Raw genomic sequence first — 24,565 nt, forward strand, 5'->3', positions numbered from 1 at the left:
TCCATGATCCTTTCTAAAATGTCTACCAACTGTTTTTTAATTCTCATATGTAATATATAAAAGATATATTCCAAGCATTTTCTTATTACCAAACCCCTCATGATAGTAACTTCAACAATAGCCGAATCAACCGTTATTCTTGACTTCTTTCAATGGTTTCAGTCAAAATGGCCCTCCAGGGGATACTGTCACTAAAATGTGGCCCGCGCGAAAAATGAGTTTGATACCCTTGATTTAGAATGTTCAGTCAGCCTGCCATGCATATTTTTGGTATGTGGGAGGAAACCGGAGTACCCAGAGAAAACCCACGCAGGCCCGGGGAGAACATGCAAACTCCACATAGGGAGGCCGGAGCTGGAATTGAACCCGTTACCTCTGCACTGTGAGGTCGACGCGCTAAACAGTGGACCACCGGGCCGTCCTGTTCCATTTTCAGTTTTCCTGATTTTGCCGACAGCGCATCTGGCCTGGGTCACCCCTCCGCCGCTCTTCACATCAGTTGTTGTCCGGGCGCAATTGCGATCTGCAGCTATCTCGATCGTTTGCTGCGATCAAGCAAAGCAAGCATCTGCGCAGCCCAAATTTTGTGACCGACTGAACGGATCTCAAGCGTGCCGACCACACACGCGTGCCAGATCACAACAAACCAAAAGCATGAATGATTCTCAGCGTCGATTCCTTTTCATTTCTTGCACTCCTGGCATTCCCTGAGTTGAGGTATACAATTGTATTTTTTTCAAAAAGCAGTCCAATAGGGCAGCCATTTGTGCGGACGGGGCTTTGCGCTCGCACGGCTGCTTTCGACGAACTTCAAAACACGTGCTTTGTCGTCGAAGCCGTCTACTCGCCTTCCCACACGCTATAATCACATCGAAGCTTATTTAAACTCACTTAAATCACATTGGGAACATATGTCAACACAAAATATGAATGTGATTAACAGGAAAAGCCGCGACACTGCAATGTGAAGTGTGATCAAGCATTGGATTACCGTGTTTTCAAGGTCATGAGCAAAAAACTCCAAAAATGTTTATGCAACCATTTCCACGCACCAGAGTTATTTCACATTTAATAATACATAACACATATGACAATTTCCCCTTGCCTATTCTCATCTTCCTCCATTTCACATGTTCTTCCTCTCCCATCCTCCTCCCATTCTCTCCTCTGACATTCCCGCTCTCCCATCCCTTCCTCACCGTCTCCCGTTGCGACTGGAAGAGTCTCGCCTTGATGAGAAAACGGGAGGGTTGCGTGTCCTCTATTCTCCCGGACGCACTTTGCATCTTGACTTTCAGGATTCCCCTGTGAGCTGTCCAAGCAGGCAGGTAGGTGACCCCCCGCCCCACCCCCACCCCACCCCCCCCCCCGAGCAGAGCGAAACGCCATGCAGGCGAGTGTGTATTGACGTGTTTGTGTGCGCGTGTGTGTGTGTCTGCGGCATCGCCGAGCCACAGAGCCCCCGGCGGCGGGGAGACTGAAGCGTTTGTCCTTGAGACTGACTGACTGCAGACGTGGGAGCAGGAGGGGCAAGCAGGGTGTTCAGTGTGTGAAAAGTGACAGCAACTATCAGACGTCAGGGAAGGAGAAGGAAGTAGGTGCTGTTTTGGTTTTTATTTATTCCCCCCCACAAATGTTTACTAGTTGGATGCTTGTGTTTGATTTTTTTTTTTTTTGTTTTTGGCTCCCTGCCCGATCGTAACGGTCCACTTGGGGATGGTCGAACGTCAGGACAAGGAGCGTGAAGATCGGACGGCCCAGGTGATGTAGGCGTGATTCCCAGGTAAGCGTCTGCTTTTTCAATACGCGTTTTGTTAGCGACTGTGCGACAGCATCTTCCTTGTCACTCGTGCGTCTCTGTGGTATCCGGCATCGCGTCGATATGGCTGTGTTTGGAGTCACTCGCTCCTTTCCTAAATCGGCGTCTTGAGATAGAACTGACCCGACATAACTTTTTTTTTTTTTTTTTGACACAAGACGGTTTTTGATTTGCTAGCAAAAATTTGAGCTGCAAGCACTACGCAGCGAACTCAAAATGCTTCGCTGACGGGCTCACGATTAGCATCGGTAGTCACTGTGAAGCGACGGATATTTGAAGACAAACGTTAGAGAATCAGGAAGACAAATACCGTATTGGCCCGAATATAAGACGGCCCTGATTATAAGACGACCCCCTCTTTTTCAAGACTGAAGTTTGAAAAAAGACTTTTTGAACACCAAATTAATTTTTATACAGAAAATAATTACAGTACATCTGAAACAAATGATTATAACAATATATTTGAGAGAAAAAGCATGTTATTTTGCCTCATTCAAATCTTAACATCTGGACATTCAAATATGTAAACTAAAGTGCAATCACATTCGTAAATGAATGGCTTCTGGTTTTTGAAATATAAATTACATCATAACTTCTCCTCAGCTGCCGGTTAACCTGGCCGATCTTCGACCCACTTTTGTCCAGATTGTCGCTACGTTTCTCCATTTTCTGTTATCTCTTCTATTATTTTCTTCTCTTTTCTTTCTTACCGCTATTTTTTATTTTTCTTCTTCCTGCTACCGCTATTTTTATTGTTTCTTCTTCGTGACAGGGGTTCGCTTTGGCCTGGGGAGTCAAGTTCAGCATTCGCTTCAATGGTATCTGGCACCATCTAGCGTCGTGAATGGGTATAAAGTCTAGACCCCGACTATAAGACGACCCCCAATTTTTCAGTCTTATTTCAATGCAAAAAACACCGTCTTATATTCGGGCCAATACGGTAATATACAGTAAGAATACTCACAGGTGTATCTTCTTTATCCACTGTGAAGAAAGACTAATGCTGCAACGTACTGAGAAGCTGTGGCAGTCTCCCTGTCCAATAAATCTGTGGGTCTACCCCAGGTGGCAAGGGGTGCATGTCCATGTTGACCTTCAATTTTTTTTTTTTTTTTTTTATGGATGGCCATTCACGGATTCCTCCTCCTTCCCCTGCTGTATGTTTGACCTTGAACACCATCAGTGGATGAAACGTCTTGCCGCTTGTGTCCAAAAGCTGCACGGCAACATGATCACACACCCGCTGTGTTGTCTTACCGTGCGGAAACGAATGAATGCCCCTCGCACAACCTCGCTTCAGGAACTTTCTGTCACCGTTTTTATGACGGCAACAAGGTTGGGATGGAGGTCAAAGCTAAATGCGCATCTTTAAGCTATTCATAGTAAAGCCTCATCAAGTTTCATCTTTCGCACGGGTTGCTTTGGTCAGCCTTTCTCCCAATTTATGAGTCCAAGGGGTTTTCTTGGGCTGCTGTTCCCAAGAAGAAATTGTCTTAGGTATGCGTGAACCAGGTTATCGTTTTTTTTTTTTTTTTTTTTCTGTAGTAAACTGCCAATCAATTATTTATTTCTATGTACCGTGATCCCCTGCTGTATTACGGCCTTATTTTTAAGAGATACATTTTTTAACTCCATTCCAGCTGTTTTCCAAGCAGAGTTCAATGTATCGACAAGACATTTTCCAGCATTTTAACTCATTCACTCCCAAAGACGTTTTTAAACGTCTTTTCAGACTTGGTCTAGAATTGGGTGGTACTGAATTAACTGATCTTCCATGATCCACAAAATATTGTGTTCTGTGACAATGCAAGCACCGGCGCACCACCAAAAGAACAAAAGAACAGGAGATTGTTCTCATTTATACTCAACAGCCAGTACTTTCCGTAAACAGTTGCAGTTCATCTCGACACTTTTCTTTTCATCATCTTTGTTGACAAGTCGATGTCACCGTTGTGCAACGTTTCCTCCACTCGATGATGGCTTTCTATCTTCAGTGTGTTCCATGGTATATTTAACACCTGGGAAATCTTTTTGTACCCAGCTCCTCACTGATGAAGATGTGTCTGCCCACCCCAAAAGTCTGGAAAAGCCTACTAGAACATCTGAACTTGATTTGGGGTTAATCAGAGGCACTTGAAATGGTGACAGGTGTTTGCTGACCCCCTTTTAACGCAACTTTGAATGTGTTTCTGAACGCAGCCACATCCCCCAGTTTTGTGTGTGTGAGAGATCACATGAGGGAGGACACTAGGACAGAATGCCAATGTGAAGGATTAGTAGAGAGAGTGAGTGGAGCAGCAGGGCAACTGGTGTCAAGACCACCCAGTGAGCTTCACCCCCCACACGGCGCTAAAAATCCTCACACACGCTACAACTTAAATAATGAATATTATGAAATTTACACTTAGTGAACTGAGTGTTATTGTCGCAATGAATGCACTTTTTTTTTTTTGCATTGGCTATCATTAGATTGTGCAAGTGGACCTCGTTTTTTTTTTTTTTTTTACATTTTTTTTTTTTATGTTGTTTATTACCGACCTGCTGACAGGCAAGCAGCGATAAACAAACCACCTGTGGACAAAGAAATTAAAATTTTCCGTGCTGTGTTTGTATGCCGGACCCCCGCGTGTGGGTGCATGTATCATCATCCTCGTTTTGTGTGTGTGTGTGTGTGTGTGTGTGTGTGTGTGTGTGTGTGTGTGTGTGTGTGTGTGTGTGTGTGTGTGTGTGTGGAACAAACGTGTCGTGTTTGTGAGGTGTATCACACACATCCATACGCACACATATAAAATGGCAGATTGGAACACAAAAGTAAGGCTTACATCTGCCACTCGCACGAGACGCGTCAAAAGTTGGGTGTGACAATTTTTGCCCAGGGAAATTCTGATGTCATCGAGGGCCATCACTCTCGATCCGCCAGGACAAATTTGAAATCTGATTGCTTCAAGAATCAAGAATAGAGTTGAAGTAACATAGGGCAGCACCAGAGACGGTCACGTTACGCTGTTTTGCCGGGCCGTCCTCCATCCTCTGTCTATGACCTGGGTACCCTTCCGTCATCATCTCTGTCCTCATTCATATAACAATCCATCCCCGTCCTTCCTCGTCCTTTTAAACCACTACCGTCCCCCCCAAAAAAAAACAACGTCCGTCCGTGCATGACAATTTGGGAGAGAGGCTAACAGCAGAGGCAGAGCCGAGCCCAGCCTTAAGGGGGCACATGAACTGCATGGGGGATGGGATTAACTCATTCACTCCCAAAGACGTTTTTAAACGTCTTTTCAGACTTGGTCTAGAATTGGCTGGTACTGAATGAGTTTTAATTCATCTTATGTCACTTCACGAGAGAAACGCGTCGACTCTTGCATGCAAACACGAACATATTCATCGCTTATACGCCTGCATCCCGAACCTTATTTTCAATAACACCGTGATTGGCTGTTGCAGATAAGACTCGCCATCAATCAAACAAAAATGACATCACTGTTTCTTTATATTTTGAATGTCAAAATTACTATTTCACGCGACAAAACTAGCTACAATGATGAAATAATAATAAAAACGTTACTTTTAGATATCCGTGCCTCAAATGGTGGGCGGGCACGAGAAACAAAACAACCAGCTTTCTTAACCAGCTGTATTGATCGTTCGAGAAATGGGTATCCGTAGGTACTTTATGTTCTTTGACTGTACGCTAGGTGGCAGTGTTTCTATAAAAATACTGTTGAGATGAAAAAGGAAGGAAAGGAGTTCTGTCATGGCGACTGATTTGTACCAACTAGTGTTGTGCTATTAATAGCCTGTTCAGAAAATACAGTGTTTGGCTCCATGCTGGCCTTGTTATTTTGCCTCTTGACACCACAATTCGGGACGATTCAAGAGACGGACAAAAACCCACTTCCGGCCTTGCTTAATTCGTCCTTTTTAAATTAAAAAAAAAACCTTCTCGTACTCCGTCCGCCGTTCTCAAAATGGGTCCCAGAGAATGACCAACTCTGGCCAGGACCTCCCATTGTGAGGGCAACACATTGAAGCTGGAATCTGATTCGACAAAAAAAAAAAAGAAAATGATCTCGCATCCACATGTACAGGAAGCAGTCAAGAGAAACTATAAGAAATGGAACAAAGAGTCAGAAAACGATTTCATGCAATTCATGTTGTAAGTTGGATCAAATGTTTTTTTTTTCTCTTTGCCATCTGCTGGGCGGCACCAGTGGCACAATGATCCAACCAGTTCCGGATCCTTCCACATATTGGGGCAACACAAGCGAGCCATTCTGTGCTTCATTTTCGGCTCAACTGCCCATTGGCCTTCTTGATTCTCACGGAGCTCCAATGTGCTTTTTTTTTTGTGTGTGTTGGAGTGAACTTTGACCCGTCTTCAGATATCCAGATCAATACAACAAAAGTCATCCGATTCCAAATTCCGTTCGGCAGTCTCTTCAAATCAGCTGATTGTAACTAATGGGCCTGACTTTCTTTATTACGCTGTCGTTTTATTTTTGCTCCGTCTCTGTCTCTCCTTCGTTTCCCCCCCCCCCCCCTTGAGCCGCCTTCTGGGAAAACCTCCAGCGTGAGCGCGCGCATGTGCGTTTGTGTACATTTCGGCTGCTGCGGCGGCGCACTGAAACAATGATGTTTGCACACGCTGTCAAGACTCTTTGCCTCAGTCTCGCTAAGTGACGGATGGCTTCGCGTCGGACCTAAACCTAAGTAGATTACGCTTACGGGATCTGTATCCTGATGCTCCTCTTTCTTCCGTGGGCGTGAGTGCGTGTGTGTGTGTGTGTGTGTTTACGTCATTAACACACAAAAGCTTGTGCGATTCACCTGCGTTTGGACCAGAAACCGTATCGAAATGGAGCACAGCGTCCACTTCATGTGGGCTACATTTTAAAATGGCCGCCGTTCCATGCAGAGTATAGTATTCCCCCTATATCACATTTTGTAAAGCTGTCAGTTCTTTCACAGTACTTCCTGTAATGCCCCCACATGTGGGAAAGAAGAGCCACAGTCACCGATGCACCCGGTTCATGTCTGGAGAACGATAAAACATGAACATGCGCGGGAGCTGCTGTCACCCACAGCTCATACCCAGACACTCACATGCATATGATGTCACAGGCCACCCCACTAGGCCCCGCCTCTTAAAGGCAGATGCACTACGACACGCACCATATATTGTACATATTTCGCCTTTCCTCGTCTTGGGTAAAGTGCGGCAACTTTCCTGTGAAATGTGTGAAAACTGTTTCTCAAGTGCCTCCTCGCCTTGTTCCTGGCGACATCAGGACAGCAGGCTTGAAGTGACTTAAAGCCGGTGTGGCATTTTCAGCTAATTAGTTGTGGCCGGGTGCCTAATGTGGGGCTGTTCACCACTCCACACGCAAAGCGACAGACGCTGCAATCACACACACAGAGAAAAAGATTCACGTGTGCAACAACAAACTAATCTTTTTGGAATCATAATCTATGTATAAAGACAGGACAAGACAGTAATAATCTGCATGCAGACAAAACAAAGCTTTCCAACATATTTTCCATCAATTGGAATCCAAACGATCACTGGCACCGACCGATGTATCCATTTGTCCGCTATGTTCTTCAGCGGTTAGCTTGTCTGTGAATTTCAAGTTTGTAAGCCACTGGAATGGATTCCTCTAGAGGGCAATGTTGCATCGCTTTGGGTGTGAGATCAACACCGCTTTTGAGTAGAAGATAACGATTCGGTGGTGATGCTCGGCTAATGAAGTTGAAACGATGAAGGCAACCGGCACTCCAGGAGTGCACGTATATGTAAGGTATAAATAGTACTGTGTGTGTTGCAGTAGAAAGTGTGTGTTGCGCTCATGAGAAAATTCATGGCGTGAAAAGTGAATGCCATGTCATGTTGACTTCAAGATGGCGCCGCGAGAGTGGCTGCCTTTCCAGCAGCTCCTCTATTTTGTTCCTATACTTCCTTTCATAACTTTGCTGCTGTGAATTGGGAATTTCTCCATTGCGAGACTAATAAAGGTATTCTTATCTTATGTTAAAAAAAAAAAAAAACCTAATGTCAATGTGTTTCTGAGTTGGATATCTGCAAATTTTCAATTTACCATCAAAAGGCCTTTCTAATGTTTTTGTTTTTTATTTGGTGTTGCAAAAGCAAAGTCTGGGTTCTGTTTCTGTTCACAAAAAGACTAATTTTGTCAATTTTTGGTGAAACCTATGTTCTACTGGTGATTGTGTACTAAAGCGAGAAGCAACCTTATTTTTCCTCCGGTGAAAGAGGCGACTTCCTTTTGGTACTTATTTTGTCAGAGAACACAATATTGTGTGGGTCTTGAAAGTTCAATGACGATGCATTAAAAAAAAAAAAGAAATTTGAATCATTAAAACTCCGCTTTTGCAAACTGCTAGCAGTCAACAAGTTCCAAAAATCTGTTCTCTCGATATGGTGCATCGGCGTGCTTCTCTGTCGTTTTATTTTTTAATCACTAGAAAGTAATACCTGAGAAATGCTCCCCATGTGAAGTCATCCTTACCACATGATGACATCCTCCTGTTCTTCCTCCTCCTCTCCGACTTGATCCACCTGCCGGCTGCCATTGGCCAAGCCGAGAGCCAATGGCGCGCCGGCTACGCGCAGCGCAGAGGGGAGGGGTGGCCCTTTCAAATGGTGCGGCCGGACCTTGACAAGGTCCGTCTTTGCTCAGGCACCATTGTCACTCGGCCGCTGGAGTCACAACAACGGGGGAGCCCGAAGATTGATAGGACGGTTGTCGCTTGGTCCGGACCCCAACTAAAAAGCTTTTTCCTGACCCCCCCTGGGAGCATGGTGGCATAAGCCCACATGGATTTAGTCGACCTCTACCTCCCCGAGTGCTTCACGTACCACCCCGACGCACAGTGAGTACGCGCCATCAAGGTTGTCTTGGGTAGCCACTCCTTCTTTCTGAAACTGGACTGCATTTTCTCTTGCGAACCGCAAAACAAGTTCGAACAGGGGTGGGCAAAGTTTTTCTCCTCACCCTCCCAAAAAAAGTTCAAATGTCTCCAATTATTTGAACAATAAAATATGAATTCATTCTTGTTATTAGTTGTTTAATTTCTACTCAATTTAGGTTGAAATAATTATTTCCTTTTTTGCTGTTTTCTGGGCAGAATCCTGTTACCTTCAAAATCAGCACTTTTCAGGAGACCCTAAAACGGCATTTTTGTTCAACCATTTGCAAAAAAAAAAAATAACACCCTCACATGTGGACTGACCAATAATATAGACCTGTGACAAAATATGAAATGTACAAAATAGTGACATTTGAGATTTCTATGCGATACCAGCAATATGTAAAATTGTTGATGATGAATTTTTAAATTAGCTATTTTTATTAATTTAGTCTGTCCTTTTTAAAAAAAGCTTGAGAAAAAATTGAATGAATACATTTTAAGAACCACATTTTAGGAAAATGTACCCATCCCGGAATATGATTGTCGTTGCTCTTCCTATAGTGAGAATTACCGTTTTGTCATATTAGGCAAGCTAGAAATTCAGACTGATTGACAATCACAATCTTCTAAAGTCCACTAAACCAAATGGCACAATTAAAAGTTCATTGGTTTTCGACGGAGTTCTGTTCCTCCGCCAGTGACATAACCGAAATTTGTCAACGCAAATCACTAACTTACGCCAACGCAGTATATCATAATTACAGCAAATATCAGTGTGGAAAAACACAATCAAATTAAACACAGTCACTGCTCATTTCTATTCTTGAAATCTTGTCGGCGGGCATCATCGTAAACCAACGACTCTCCATCTACCGTTTCTAGTTTTTTTTCCTGGTTTTATTTGTAGTGAACCTCTCCTCAAGACTTCTGGAACACACCACTAGTGTTCTACTGGAAAACAGTGACATTGATGTGGAGTGCATTCTAAAAAGCTCTGTACCTTGTATGGAGCCCTGTGGAACACCACCCTTATTTATTTCAGGTTGCAATCAAGTTGCATTCCTAAGGCTGGAAGATGCTTCTTCAACCAAGTGTTAGTTTGTGTTTCTCTCTTTGTCCTGTGGTGGAAGCTAAGCAAAGGAATTGTTTTCCGACCTGATGTGGAGGTTTGTTTGCGATGGTAATAGTTGCAATGGTTACAGTTACGCAGCTGGCTTGTTTGTTGCTGGTGATGGTGAATGAGTAGAACCAGTTTGGTGGGAAACGACTCCCACATAAGGGATGTTATGAGCAGCGCTCACGTTTTGGTTTGTTTGTTTTGCTTTTTTTTTTTTTTGGAAGGGGTTCTTTTGAATGAACAATTGTTTCTACGAATAAAAATCCATTTCTATTTAAAAACACAAAATCATCATCAGAATAAAAATAGAAAATGTATGGCCATAATGTGGTTGTTTTTTTTTCTCCCAACTAAATTCTGATTGTTTGGTGGAAGGCTTGGACTCATACAAAAAAATGTCAAATATTTTGTGGACAAAAAGTTAAATATTATTGACATGTATATACTCATATATTTAATGGCCTGAATGTATTTTATTTGACTAAATTTAGAAAACAATTTAATTTGACATTATTTTGATTGAAATTGTTTACAATTATTTTTTATTTAAATATAAATAACATTTAGTCTAAGAAAAAAAGGAACATTTTAGACACTGTTCAGTAAAAACCAAAATCGTAAAATAAGAGTTTTATTAATAATTAAAACTAATAAATAATGGCAAAGTTCTATTGTGGTTCTAATCCATTCTACATGACTTCTTATAGAAACCATGCGATCCTGGTGAAACGCAAAATGTTCCAGTCCAACCATGGTAAAACCACCAAATGTGTCCCTCCATGCTTTTATTCCCCAACAATGATTGCAGATGCTAAGCTTTTTTTCTTTCAGCTGTTGCATAATCCTTTTGGGGAGAAATTGCTCGCAGCAAAAGTACAAGAATTTCCAAAGCATTCGGAAGACGTTCACATGACGTACAGGTTGGCTGATTGTTGTTGACATTGGAAAAATGGAATTGAAAACGGGCAGGGACAACCTGACATGACCTCCCATGTATATATGAGCGTCTCCCGGTCGCACGTCTGAGTTAATGACCGGCGACTGGCTTTCTTCCTCATTTCAGGCACAATAAAAAAAAAAAAGGAGTCCCGGCGTGGCCTGAAGTGCGCTACCTTTGATTTACGTCCGCCGGCCCGCCCGCGTCATCTTTTGATGGGCTTTTATGGTGATGATCACATGATCTCTTAATGCCATTTCATTAGCCGAGCTAAATGGTCGGGCATTCTAATGACGAGTGGGGCGTCTATGGCTGCGCGTATATGTCACTCCGTGCTTGACAAGCCAATATGGACTCCCGTGATGGATCGTCAAGGTTACCGCAAGTCCTTTGAAAGCTCTGCGCTGTATTGTTTATTTATAGTCCCAAAGTGGATTGGAAAAGGATGAGCGATGGAATACCGCGAGATGGAAATGCACTGTATTCAAACTTAAACTTGAACGTGCCCAATTTTATTACTTCAAAATACATTTCAGGTCTAAGTGTTGGAAAAAAAAACAGTTTGGACCTTAACACGGGTTGGGGCACTGCGCTCAAAAGTTAAATCCAACTGAACCGCTGTTCAACAAAATCTACTGTGCTTGAAAAGTAAAAATAAAAGATACATTTCAGGTCTCAGTGTTGGAAAAAAAACAGTTTGGACCTGAACACGGGTTGGCGTACTGCGCTCAAAAGTTAAATACAACTGAACTGCTCTTAAACAAAATCTACTGTGCTTGAAAAGTAAAAATAAAATATTGTTCTGGTTTGGGGAATAAAAAGGCCAACAGGTTGCCCGGATAGCGACAAGCTTCATTCCAATTCAGTGTTTTATAGGTTGTGAATGTCTTAGTATTTAATTCAGTGATGCTTTTGTCTTCCACTAGAGGGAGCCCTTGTACTACCAGTGATACTCGTTCCGCATTTTGAGATTGAAAAATGTATACTTCTGCCAAGGCAAATATTTTTTTTCTCCCCTCAAAATTCTGCACACGACGACCCATACTGACAACATTGGGAAAAAAATAAATAAATTCTGCGCGTGCCTGCGTGCTTGCGGTTTTGTGGCGGCGCCGCGTCGGCGAACGCGTGGCGGCGGTTCACTGAGTAACCAGAGCCTTTTACCAAGCAAATAACTTGTGGCCCGTGAGGCTGAGATTTACATGGCAGGAAGCAGATTGACGTGTGTGCATGTGTGTGTTCATGTGAGTGACATTCAGTCGAGAATTCCCCCCCGACTCCCCGAGTGGGCCTGATGACAAACAGTTGCATGCTGAAATGTGTCAGGGTGTTTATGAAGACACATGCTTTTTACTGCGACTGGCTGTGTGTTTGTGTGTGCGTGTGTGTGTGCGTGCGCACGCATGTTCTTCACCGTATTCCCAATCACGTGAGTGCCATTGCTTCTTATTTTGACTCCCACACGTGAAGGTCTGACGCCACATAGCGTGTGTGAATGTGTTTTTGAGAGGGGCACATTCTGCCAGCTAGCACGCTTTTAGTTCACAACTTAGGTACTCGCTATATATAACAATTGTTTTGGTATTTTGAAAGAAGTTTACATGTTGGATGTTATTGGATTGCGGCATTGTCCCGAGTGCAGATCAAGCCCTAAAGTATTTCCCTGCATTTGCTTGGGCATTTCCCCTCTTTGAAAGCAAAGCAGTGTTGTGGTTCGCCGCCATGTTTGCATAATGTGGCCAATCCCAAACTGCCGCTTGGATGGATGAATGCACGAATGAATGTTCGCCGACTACACCGGAACCTCCGTTTTTGTGATTAATTGGTTCCAAAAAGTCAGACGAAATGCAAATTGTACAAAATCCAAAAGAATATTTCCCATAAGAATTAATTACAATGCCTCAGACATCCAAAGATCCAAAGAACATGCATAATAGTCACCCTACAAAGCAGTCTGAAATGACAAATGAAGTGAAAGAAAGAACATTTAAAATCCTTTTTAACCTTATCGAAAGACATTTTATTGCATCTACAGCGCAGAGGGGAGACATTTTCTTGGATTCTATCGTGTTTCTTGCCATTACCAAATAGCACTTGCAATTTTGGCCGAAGTAAAAAAAAATAATAATAATTTTTTAAAAAAGCGTTGAAGTAGTGTAAGACATCCTGTCAACAGTCAGGCCTCCAAAATAAAAGCAGGACCAATATCGCCACACTTTATGCTGGCTTGTAGAGCAATTGCACCCAAAGCGATATTACGCTTCTTCATTGAGCGTGACTGTTAAATAAGAACGTGTGCTGAAACTGTTATTCTTCTATTCCGCATGCTTATATTTCGAAGCATTTTTATTTTATGCAGACGTTTGCCCGAGTGTTGCCGAGCAGACAGGGCGGCTCGTTGCTTTGAGTTGGGAATTAAAGTTTGTGTTGTGGAGTATGAGTCCATTGAACCCTTTACATGCAACTCACAGTATGAAATGATTCAGACCAACACGCATCGGTCCCAAGAAATGAATAACTGAAAAAAAAAAAAATCCAAAAGAAACAGAGGTTCCAGTGTACTTGAGTAGTGATGTTGCATACTGGTATCGTGGCCCAGGTTAATGATTGTCCTCTTGCAGACACGCGGGCAGGATGTCGGTGAGGGGTCCGGACCCCCCGTGTCCCTCGTCCATCAAGCGCGAGCCGTCCAGCCCCAGCAGCTCGCAGGGAGACGCCAGCCCGCCCCAGCCCAGCCCCGCCAGCTCGTCCTCGGACACCAACTCCAGCTTCGGGCCCCCGACCAAGGGCCACGGTCACGGCAATGAGTTGGGCTCCGCCCACAGCGGAGGGCCAATCAGGTGTCTTTCTTTGGTTTGGTCACAGTATTAGGTACACCCGCGCATCAGGGCAGCAGTGATTCGACAATAGATTTGGGTTTTTGTGGCCAAAGCTTGTGATTTTTTTTTCCCTTGTGTTCATTTGTATTAATAGTAACGCAAACTCACATTTTTTTATCTTTGCCAGGTATTAAAAGAAAAAAAAAAACAAAAGCACAGAAATCCAAATCAGTTTTGGTTGCATTTATGCCAAGGTGGGGCAGAGACCCACCAGATCCAGTACTCAAAAGTGGCAAAGAGAACTGTTCATTTTTTTGTTGGTTTTATTGTTTTATGGTTGAAACGTTTGTGAGCAGCGGTGCTATCATTCGGCGTGTGTGCGGCTGTTTAGGCGGTTGGTGGAGGACGAGGCCCAAGTGAAATGCGAATTCCTGCTGGGCTCCGTGGCTAAGCGCCTGTGTCTGGTGTGTGGCGATGTGGCGTCGGGCTACCACTACGGCGTCGCCTCGTGCGAGGCCTGCAAGGCCTTCTTCAAGAGGACCATCCAGGGTGAGCGCTTCGAAAACCGGCAATTGGAAAAGATTACCCTCAAATTTGTAATACTTCAAGTTAGCGGTGGGTGTTTATGGTCGGTGTGCGCTCGCACCTGTGCCTGCCGCATACCAGTTTTGCGAGCGTTTGTTTGAGGCTAAATAAGCGAATCGAGTCAGCCGGCAGCTTCCGCTGTCCACGTCCGCCACTTCTTGCTTGAAGCTCTTGCGAAAAGCTGCTGTCTGACGGCACAGTCAAAACGTCAATAGTGAGGAGCGACTGCGTGGTTTTTTTTTTTTGTGGCTCAGGCAACATCGAGTACAGTTGCCCCGGCTCCAACCAATGTGAAATCACCAAGCGGAGGAGGAAGTCGTGCCAGGCGTGTCGGTTCGTCAAGTGTCTGGCCGTCGGCATGCTGAGGGAAGGTGAGCCCTGAAAACACCCAACAACCAAAAATGGATGTGCCATAAGTCCGGCATTTTTTGGGGGGGGGCAAGATTTTGTCAGTAATGCAGTAATTGCCCCTTGCCCCACTCCAGACCACCAATGCAATAAGTGTCATCCGCTTTTGAACACACTTTGAAGACAATCCAAACACACATATAAAAACATTGAGAGAAAAAGCGCAATGGAGACAACAAAAATAGTATACACGCAGTGTAACAGAGAGCCCTTTTTGTGTTTAAACAAATCCCGTTTTTTTTTTTTTTTCTTTTCCAAATGAATCTGTGGAATAGCGGAACCACAAAACCGTGATGGAGGCGGGATTACCGTGTATTGAGTTAGGAGTTTGGTCATGCAACGCATTCACCTCATAAGTCAAGGTTCCCACTCCATTTGTATTTTTTTGTTTGTGGGTGCCAAGATTTGTGCGATGTGTACATTGCGCTGTGTGTGTGTGTGTGTGTGTGTGTGTTTGTGTGTGTGTGTGTGTGTGTGTGTGTGTGTGTGTGTGTGTGTGTATAGACGAACCAGTGGTCAGGTGCTCTTGTGTGTGCGCTTGTCCGCTGACATATTGTTGTCCCGATTTAGAAGTGACTCAAAAAGGAAAACATGAGCGATGACCGCTCATACGCACGCACACACTCGAAGCGGGGGACCAAATGAAAGAAAGAAAAGCAGGCTCGAGCACATAAAAGCTTTGTGTGTGTGTGTGTGTGTGTGTGTGTGTGTGTGTGTGTGTGTGTGTGTTGCAAAATAGTGCTCTTGTGTACCATTTTTATCATTAACTATAGCATCCTAATAACATTTTTTTGTGAGCAGTTCGAGTTTTTTTTTTTAGGATTCTCTCAATATAGCATTACCATAAGAAAAAAGTGTTGTGTGACCGCATTGAGCGTTTTAATGACAAAATAGAGGATTGTTGTGAAAAAGTAAAGCATTTTTATGAGCGAACATTGCATTTTTGTGACAAGGCTATCATTGCTATCAAAAGTTTTCACGTTTTTTTGGACTCTTGCTTCAAAAAAAGGATTTTAGCGACAAAATGTTGCATCTTGTCTAAAACGTTTTTGCATGATGATGACAAAAGACCAAGTTGAGCATTTTTATTTGAACAAAATATCATGGTTTGGTAAACTGAATCAAGCACTCCTATGACGTGTTGTGTTTTGCTGTCAAAATGTTGCACTGTCAGAACAAATTTCTTTTTGTGACAAAACGTTACATCCGAATGAAAACAAGTAGCATTTTTGTGAGCATACGACGAAATTTTCACATTGAACTAATTTTGACAAAATGTGTGGTCCAAATCAAGCATTTTTAGGACGAAAGGTGTGATTTGATTTTTTTGGGGGGGGGATGGGGGGTCAATTTTTTTTAAGATCACCAAAGAAACTCTAGAGGAAGATACAAAAGCAAAGAGGAGACGGCTGGCAGAGGGTTAAGGTCGCATTTAATGGTGACGAAGGTCCGCACACATGCGTGTCTGACAGCGAATAGGTGAATTCTGGCTGGACGCAGGTGAAATAATAGCCCAGTGGAGAAACCGCTAAAACCAGAAATCAATCGACGCTGGTTACCTGAGGCTGCCGGGCACTGTGATGTCATTTTCAGTCGACAGCGAGTGGATAAAAATTTGTCGTTTTCGCACCAAATTTTCTGTGTCAAAATGCAATGTTTGGGATGCAGAATATAATACAGTGGTACCTCTACTTACGAAATTAGTTGGTTCTGGAGAAATTTCTTAACTCGAAAATTTTGTAAGTAGAGACGCGTTTTCCATGTAAATGCCCTAATCCGTTCCAAGCAACCCCCAAAATTCAGATATAAATGTTTTCTAAAGCATAAAAATGCATCAAAATATGTAGCAAATACATGCTGCACTTAGATTATTGTGCAATGAGAGTTGTGCATAATGTAAAAAAAGAAAGAAAAGAGTAAAGTATAAAAATAATGGTCATTTAACTTTTAACTGCATCTCTTTTGCCTGGCGTTTTGTAAAGAAGTGATGCGAGGATGTTTGCTTTTGTCGGCTTTTAACAATCCTTCGGAAATGTCCAAGGCAAGCATCAGCATAGTGAGCGATCGCCTGACTGCTCAACACTTTTTCTGGGTGATTCAAATTTACGTAAAACTATTTGAACACGTCTTGGCCCGAGAGGCGAATGATGAGAACGTTGCATCGACGCATATCTATTTCTACACACTTTGACACATCCGGTAGAGGTCCCTCTTATCCAATGGGACGCCAGGAAGATTCTAGGTAACAGCCAATGGCAGAGCAGCTATAAGTACGTTGCGTTCATGAAAATCGGAGCTGCGAATAGCAGCCATACTGTATTTTTACCTTTCGTATCTTGAAATTTCTTTCGTAACAAGAGGCAATATTTTCCTGTTGAGGCGTTTCGTAACTTGAAAATTTCGTATGAAGAGACGTTCGTAAGTAAAGGTATCAGTGTATGCCCAATATTCTTCACTCTTTGCAGCTGTTGATGACTTGAAGAGATTTACACGACACTATACTTGGTATTTGTCCAAGCTGACATTGAAACGCACACCTTTGTCTTCATTATCTTTTTTTTTTAAGGCTCTGAGCATCAGTGGCATCTCAGCATCCCCCCTCCCTCAGTCCCTCCCCTTACCCGCTCTCGTAAATTCCTCCAGATGCCTCGTGGGATTCCTGGAGCTCTGCGGAAGGCGAGCCGGTGCTCGTAACGCGCTTCAGTGCGCCTCGTAATGCCCGCCGCCCCTGGAGAGGCCGCAATAAAGGCCCAGACAGCTTTAATTGGGCCACACTCGGTCGCAGGAGATGTGCGCCTATTAAAAAGAAAAAAAAGACAACCACACGAAACCGGCTTTGTTCTTTTCGAATGTTGTCATATTGTTGGTTGTTATTGTCAAAATTCCACCAGGTCAACATAAAGACTCTGTGAAGTGAATTCGGAGATTTGTTTCTTGATATGTGCAAAAACACTTTTTTGTTGTACTCAGTTATGGAGTTCAACCGTTTCTTAACATTTCACTTTTCCTGATTTATTTCAAACAGCAACAGATAACATCCGTTGCCTTTCCACTATATATGAATATATGAGTGCCTTCATTTGCATCAGCAGTGCAATTTGATTGACAGTTGACGGTGCCTGATATTTGTCTTTTTTTTTTTTTTTCTCTTTTTAATCGTTTCAATTTGGCAGGCTTGTGAATCACACTTTTCTGTGTGGTGGCTCAACTTTACAAGATATTTTTATTTTCCCCTTCAGTGGGACTTTCATGCTCCCCGGTTCACGTTCGTCTATGCCGCTGCTGGCCCCGATTTATTTTTGTCTCGTAAGGCCAATGAACCCATCAAAATCTCAACGGGGGTTGATCATTTTTTAAAAATGTTGTCGTCATCTGCGCAGGGCTAAAAAAAAAAAAAAATTCAACTCATTTTCAAAGTAAGCAATGTAAAACATAGATATGTCTTCAACTGAAGGGAGTAAAAAAAATAAAAAAAGTCATCTGGAAGAATAAAAACTCAAAGTACGGATAATTGCAAAATCCACGAGGTGCGATAATGAAACGTACCACTGGTGCGTGCGAATAACAAGTGTAACTTTAACATTGGAATGTGCTGACAGGAAGCGAGGCCAAGAATAGTTTGTGTGGATAACAAACGGTCATAAAGGCACTCTGGCGTCTCTTGATCTATTTCGGGACCCTTTCATCACTGCTTTCGAGGGTCTCGGTGCAGGGAAGGGGGGGCTTCGGGCGGCCGTGATCATCGGCGTCCCGCGATCGTGGCGCCGGAAAACTGGCCCCGGCCACCTCGCCGACTCCCGCCTCGCCTCGCCTCGGCTCTCCTACATGTCTTTACTCCAAACAATCCCGCATTTCTCACGTTAGGCGACAAATGTACACATGGCGCCAGTCATCGGATGCGGGCGTGCTTCCCACCCTAAAAATACAGAAAGCGCAACAAACGAGAGAATGTAAATTTCTGAGGGAATTTTCTTGGGCTGCTGAGCAGCTGATGCCAAACAAAAAAAAAAAAAAATGCAGCGCTATTAATACAAACATCGAGGTGTAGAATGTGAGGCTTGAATTGGTCAAGAACAAATTTGACAACGAGGCGCTCTAAAGTGGTCACACCAGCCCGAAGCCGCGATCGACATGCCGACTGTCAAGGCAGACTTAAAAACAACAAAATCATCCCCATCTTTGCTTTTGTGCCTTTTTCACTGTGTTTGCATGCATAGCCAGCAACGAGGCGCTCGTTGCTGGCGATCAGAAGGGAAGATGCATTTTCAGAGTGTCGGCTAGCTAACTCCACTTTGCATACTCATGCTGGACGTCCAAGTGTGTCACATGGCCCTGTTTTCGCAACGGCCAAAATAATCCAGAAAAGTGACATTTTGTAAACTAGAGCTCCACATCTGAGTCCGACATAGTTCTCACTCCCTCATGTCTAAACACAAATCTCTCAATTTACTTTACAGGGTTTTTCATTCAGCAACAGACTACTGCGAGAACTTTTGTCACATCTGACGCACCCACACAGTGTCTTGTGACCCTGGACTGGCACCTGCCAAGTGCCCGGGCTAATCCGCAATTAGTATTTCCTTCCCCTACCGTGACATGTGGCAAGGGTCAAAGGGCTGCCAATCCATTTCTTGAACTTCTAATCCTACCATCTGGACCACACATAAGATGACGACAAAACACTTGGATATGAGAAATCAGTTTTCCAATTTCGACGTTCGCTGAAGTGAGCTGTGGTGACAACGTTTTGCTTTTTTTTTTGGGGGGGGGCGTGGCCTCACAGGTGTGCGTCTGGATCGCGTTCGAGGCGGGCGGCAGAAGTACAAGCGGCGAATGGACGCCGACGACGGCGACTGCTCCTATCGCCACCTGCACGGTGTCCTGCCGCACAAGAAAGCGCGTAAGTGCATTTCGGGAATATACTCCTTTCCGAAAGTATTGGAACGACGTTTCAATCAAGTCCTTTGATTTTTTTTTTTTTTTTTGTGCTCTGGAGACATTTGGCTTCCAGATCAAAAGTTGAAAATCCATCCTTCCATTTTCTCATCCGCTTAACCTCACGAGGGTCACGGGGCGTGCTGGAGTCTATCCCAGCTGTCTTCGGGTAGTAGGCGGGGGGACACCCTGAACCGGTTGCCAGCCAATCGCAGGGCACACGGAGACGAACATGTCATCCGCGCTCACAATCACTTCAAGCCTTCCTCAGTGCATCAAGAGAGTGAATACATGCACTGGTATGGAACACCCCTAATTATGATGTGTTTTGCTCGCGTTCCAGCCGGCGATAACCAAGTGGTGTCACTGCTCCTGCTGGCCGAACCCGAGGCCATCCTGGCCATGGCCGACCCGACGGTGCCCGACAGCGACATCAAGGCGCTGACCACGCTGTGCGACCTGGCCGACCGCGAGCTGGTAGTCAACATCGGCTGGGCCAAACACATCCCAGGTATGCACTCCTTATCCCGCTAAGCAGATCACCACGGTTGTTGTGCTCGAAAGGACACACCGCCACATGCGTGTGTGCGTGTTCCTAATAAAATTCACCCGATGACCCGCAAGCCACCTGGAAGTTTTAATCGACTTGGGAACACTCCCGCCGGCTTCTCCGCCAATTCAGTGCTTCACCGAATTTTGTTTTAAAAGGGAAACTAGCACTTTACGACTTTATTTAAAAGGGGGCAGTGAAGAACACATGAAAAACATGGTTTAAAAAAAAAGGCCATTTTTTTTATTGTCCATGTTATCAACATCATCATGGAAGCACCCGCCTCTTTTTTACGTCTTGTTTTGTCTTTGAATTGCTGACAAATACAAACAAAGCATTAGCGCGCATGTGCATGCGTGCGTGCACCTGTGCCTGCGCGCGTTCCAGCACAGACATGGTCTTGTCCTTGCGTGTTTCTGAGTATTGGAAGAGGAGTTTTCCCTTCCCCAGGGCCGCCGCCGCCGTCGTCGTCTGTCTCTTTCAGATCCGGCGAGCGGAGGAGCGACAAAGTTAAATTGTGTAGCTTTCTCTTCAAATATGATTGGCTCCTTGTTGCCAGGCAGAGTTCGGGGTGCTCAATCAACTACCCTATTATTGTTTTTCTATTCCAAAAGAATTACATTCATATATTGTGATTGCAATTGTATTTTTTTTTTTCAAGATCAATTTCTGATGGGGAAAGCCAAAAGTCGACAATGCCATTAATTGTAGCGTTTATTCAGTTACATTATTGATATTTTATTCCGTGTGATGGTGGAAGCCGTAGGTCAGAACAGTTGCCGGCCCGTTGCGTTGCTTAAGAGCACATTGGCAGTCCTTAGAAAGCAAACTGCCATCTAGGAATTCATCGTTAAGAATAAACATATTGCGTCCAATCATGTAAAAATCTTTCAGGGTTAAAAAGGGACACGTCGTATCCTGACAAAACCCTCTTTGGTTTAAAAAAAAAAAAAATGTGCCTGAATACAAATGATACATCGATGAGACACACAAAACTGCTAATTAAATAACAATACGAATGCAAAAGTCTCCTTTTGTCAGCGTAATGGCGCTGTCATGTCGTTTGGGGGGGGCTGAGTGACGGAGGCCCGGTCCGAGCCATCTGAGTTGCCGGCCCCTGGAGGAAGGTGACCACATCCGGGCCGCCTCCTCAGCTGCCGGCAACGTGGACGCTGATGGAAGCCAAAGCGGCGCGGAGGGTTCATTCGGCCGCTGGGCTAAAAAGCCGCTCTCATATTTGGTCTTTTGGAGCTGGCTCTTGCATGACTGTGTGACCGTGACCACGACAACCATGATGATACACTCGACGCTAACAAGCACTAATCAGCACACTCTTGTTTGACTTGCGCGTTAGTTGTACTTCTCTGCTTGCCCCGGCAGAAAATATCCGGGTAGACCTCTGTTTACCCCACCATAAGATTTCAGTCACTTGTTCTGTGCTTTTGCCCCTGCCAGGAGCTGTGCTAAGCTAAGGTGTGCGCTAGGCTAAAGCACGTGCTCAAGTTAACGCCGATAATAATAAATTGGATTTGAGGAGCACTTACCTGTGGCGCTGACGAAACAGCAGCAGCGGGTGAGCGCACTCGCTTCCTGGTTTAGCTTAACCCTTACATCCACCGTGTAACCTGAAAAGGTTAACTATCACTTCATTCGTTGTCATGTCACTCAGTTGGATGATGGGGATCCATATGTGCTTGTTAACCCACACGGGCAATGAATCAGAGGCAGGAAGGTGCAGTGTATCCAAATAAACGTCACTGACGCTATTAAATGCGCACTCCCCCACCGCGGCGCACCCCTCGCTCTTTAAAATGGCCTCTTTTGTTACACTTTGTGTGTTTGCGCTCGTGTGTCCCCAGTAGGATTTAATAGTCCTCATGTGTGTAATTCTCAGTAAAAGTGGGCGTGTCCTCAGTCATCCCTCGGTCGATGTTTTGCTGTGTGCGGCGAGCCAAATCTTCGTTTTCCACACGGAGGGACGTGGTCGGATGTCGCGCAACTCGTTTTCGTGCGGGGCCAACAGTCGGCCGCAAGTTGATCCGCGATTTGGAATTCGAACGCGAACTGACGGATCCGGGACGTATGCCGACAGGCTTCCCGTCGCTGTCGCTTGCCGATCAGATGAGTCTCCTGCAGAGCGGCTGGATGGAGATCCTGATCCTGCGCGTGGTCTTCCGCTCGCTGGCGCTGGACGAAAGGCTGGCGTACGCCGAGGACTATGTGATGGACCACGACCAGTCCAAGATGGCCGGCCTGCTGGACCTCAACAACGCCATCTTGCAGCTGGTCAAGAAGTACAAAAGTGTCAGTCTGGACAGGGAAGAGTTCGTGCTCCTCAAAGCCATCGCGCTCGTCAACTCAGGTAATCCGACGGGAACTTTGCATTCGGGGCAAGAAGGGGATGTGCCCCATGATCGCTTGGATCATTCTGATGACCATTGACGTGATTTATGAGTTGTTTTCTGTCGATGATGGGGCACACCATTTTGTGCCCCACTGGAGACTCAGCTGTGTACCTCGCACTAAAATGAAAGCGTCACGTCAACCACAGTAAGCCCGTAAAACGACAAATTTCAACATCATTATATTTTGTTGGATTGCAACAAAATATGTTTGAAAAATAATTACAGGATGCAGTGCAGTGAGATTTTAGGGGCACTCCTCACTTTGCCCCACCATTAGCTAAAATGTTGGGGGGTGGGGGGGGGATTACCTTCCATCATTGTCTCTTTTAGCATTTTACTGTAAATACCGTCACATGTTGTTTGTACCAAACATCTTTTGTGAATTTTCCTCCATTTTGTCCCCCCCCCCCCCACCCCACGAAGACTCGGAGGCGGTCCAGCACCTCCAGGACGTCCTCCAGGGGGCCTTGCAGGACTACGAGGCGGCCCGCCACGCGCAGGACCCTCGGCGGGCCGGCAAGCTGATCATGAGCCTTCCTCTGCTGCGGCAGACGGCCGCCCGAGCCGTGCAGCACTTCTGCGGCATCAAGCGGGATGGTCGCGTGCCCATGCACAAACTTTTCCTGGAGCTACTGGAGGCCAAAGCCTGAACGCCGGCGGGCGCTCGTGCACCCTCAAGACCGCAGAAGCTTCCGCTTTGAAAATCCATCAGTACCTTGGCTTACAAGTGCCCTGCCTTACCGTTTTTTTTTTTTAAAAGTTAGGAGCCGTCGCTTTCTTGATTTGTATTTATTTATTTATTTATTAGGGGCTTTGTGTTCCAAGCCGGAATTTGAGCGACAAGAGAGCGTCAGATGCGTGAAAAAAAACAAAAACAAAACAACTTGTAATGAATAAGACTTGAGGGGCACTCCACGATATGTCCCACCTTAGGAGTTTTTCAAGTCGCGTGGTACTAGTATGAACCGGTCCGTGTTGGAAAACGGGTTGGGGACCGCGATCATGTGACTACCCGCAAAATGGACAAAAAACACGCGGGATGAGGCGAACGCCCCTCGTGGATGAAGTCCTCCTTCGGGAAGCCTCCTCGGATGCATTTCGAGTTCCTCGCGCAAGGAGAACGTCGAAAGTCTCGCCAAAACAAGTGATTCGAAAATCGAGAGCGGCAGAGCGACGTACGTAACGGGGCCTCGAGGACATTTCAGGGAAAGAAACTGTGCTCAAGCGAAGTGTATTTCAAATGCAACTTGTGGGCAAGTCGACAAACAAAATGGCAGAGATGAATCACCTCATTAAAAAGAAAAAAAGCCCCCAAAAAGAAATTTGCAAATGTTTGTCATATATAAATATATTCTTTTGTTTTACTCATAAACTTACCATGGCCTTCTGCGGACTTTATAAAAGTTTCTGTGTTCTAAACATACATACAGTACAGTATCTATAACTCTATAACAAAAACTAAAATGGTCACCATAACATAAAAAAAAAAAACCTCATTCTTGCAGGAATTTAGTAGGATTTTGTTGGAGAAAAAATATCTTTGCAATTTTTAGAACACAAAAAAAACATTTACATGACTTGCAAAAAAACATCTTTGAAATTTGGTGCTTTTTTTTCTTTTTTTTTTGCAGTCCAGTTTGTAAAAGGATTATTGTTTTTGCGCATGTATGATTTCCTACTAAATTCCTGCTTCTCTGTCAAACAGAAACTGTCCCTTCTATGTTCGGACGTAAACGCGTGCTCTCCTTTTCCCCCCTCGTCGCCATGACGTATTTGAACGTTGGAGTCAGCTGGCCTGTTTTGTGTGGAGACTCTTGGCAAAATATTCTGCTGTTAAATGAAGGCCTTATACTAGAGTTGTAGTCCCCTTGCCACTAAATTTAAGACTTAATCAAAATGTTCTCGATTTGACGGTTTAACTATGCACTGTCTTCTTTTTTTTGTTTGTTTGTTTGTTTGTTTTTGTTTTTTTGCATCAGTGTGTCTAACGCCAGCGGATGACACTTGTGTTGTTTCTTTCTCAGGTGAATATTTTGGGCAATAAAGACCGTCCCCCTGCA

At 44.5% G+C, this 24,565-nt stretch overlaps 1 protein-coding gene across 2 annotated transcripts; it reads left to right on the top strand.

The window, feature by feature from the left end:
• The first annotated feature begins 1,666 nt into the window (after positions 1 to 1,666).
• On the top strand, positions 1,667 to 24,565 carry LOC109516786 (estrogen-related receptor gamma-like). 2 transcript variants are annotated; one of them, XM_019871574.1, is made up of 9 exons: positions 1,667 to 1,783; positions 13,425 to 13,643; positions 14,014 to 14,171; positions 14,462 to 14,578; positions 19,399 to 19,515; positions 19,894 to 20,061; positions 22,193 to 22,462; positions 22,603 to 22,608; positions 22,917 to 24,565. In XM_019871574.1, exons 2-9 carry the CDS (start codon positions 13,438 to 13,440, stop codon positions 23,153 to 23,155), a joined length of 1,281 nt encoding a protein of 426 aa, XP_019727133.1. In that variant the 5' UTR covers positions 1,667 to 1,783; positions 13,425 to 13,437; the 3' UTR covers positions 23,156 to 24,565. The 2 variants fall into 2 exon arrangements, with proteins under 2 accessions (XP_019727133.1, XP_019727132.1); XM_019871573.1 differs by lacking the exon at positions 1,667 to 1,783 and adding an exon at positions 8,295 to 8,710.

The sequence above is a fragment of the Hippocampus comes genome, unplaced genomic scaffold (genome assembly GCF_001891065.2).
Source record: "Hippocampus comes isolate QL1 unplaced genomic scaffold, H_comes_QL1_v1.1 scaffold100, whole genome shotgun sequence".
NCBI lineage: Eukaryota > Metazoa > Chordata > Actinopteri > Syngnathiformes > Syngnathidae > Hippocampus > Hippocampus comes.

Bases quoted from the DNA above. Each gene is read 5' to 3' on its own strand.
- LOC109516786 (XM_019871573.1), top strand. From the start codon at position 8,655: ATGGATTTAGTCGACCTCTACCTCCCCGAGTGCTTCACGTACCACCCC. The intron at 14,172-14,461 runs GTGAGCGCTTCG...TTTGTGGCTCAG, and splicing joins CTTCAAGAGGACCATCCAGG to GCAACATCGAGTACAGTTGC. The intron at 14,579-19,398 runs GTGAGCCCTGAA...GTGGCCTCACAG, and splicing joins CGTCGGCATGCTGAGGGAAG to GTGTGCGTCTGGATCGCGTT.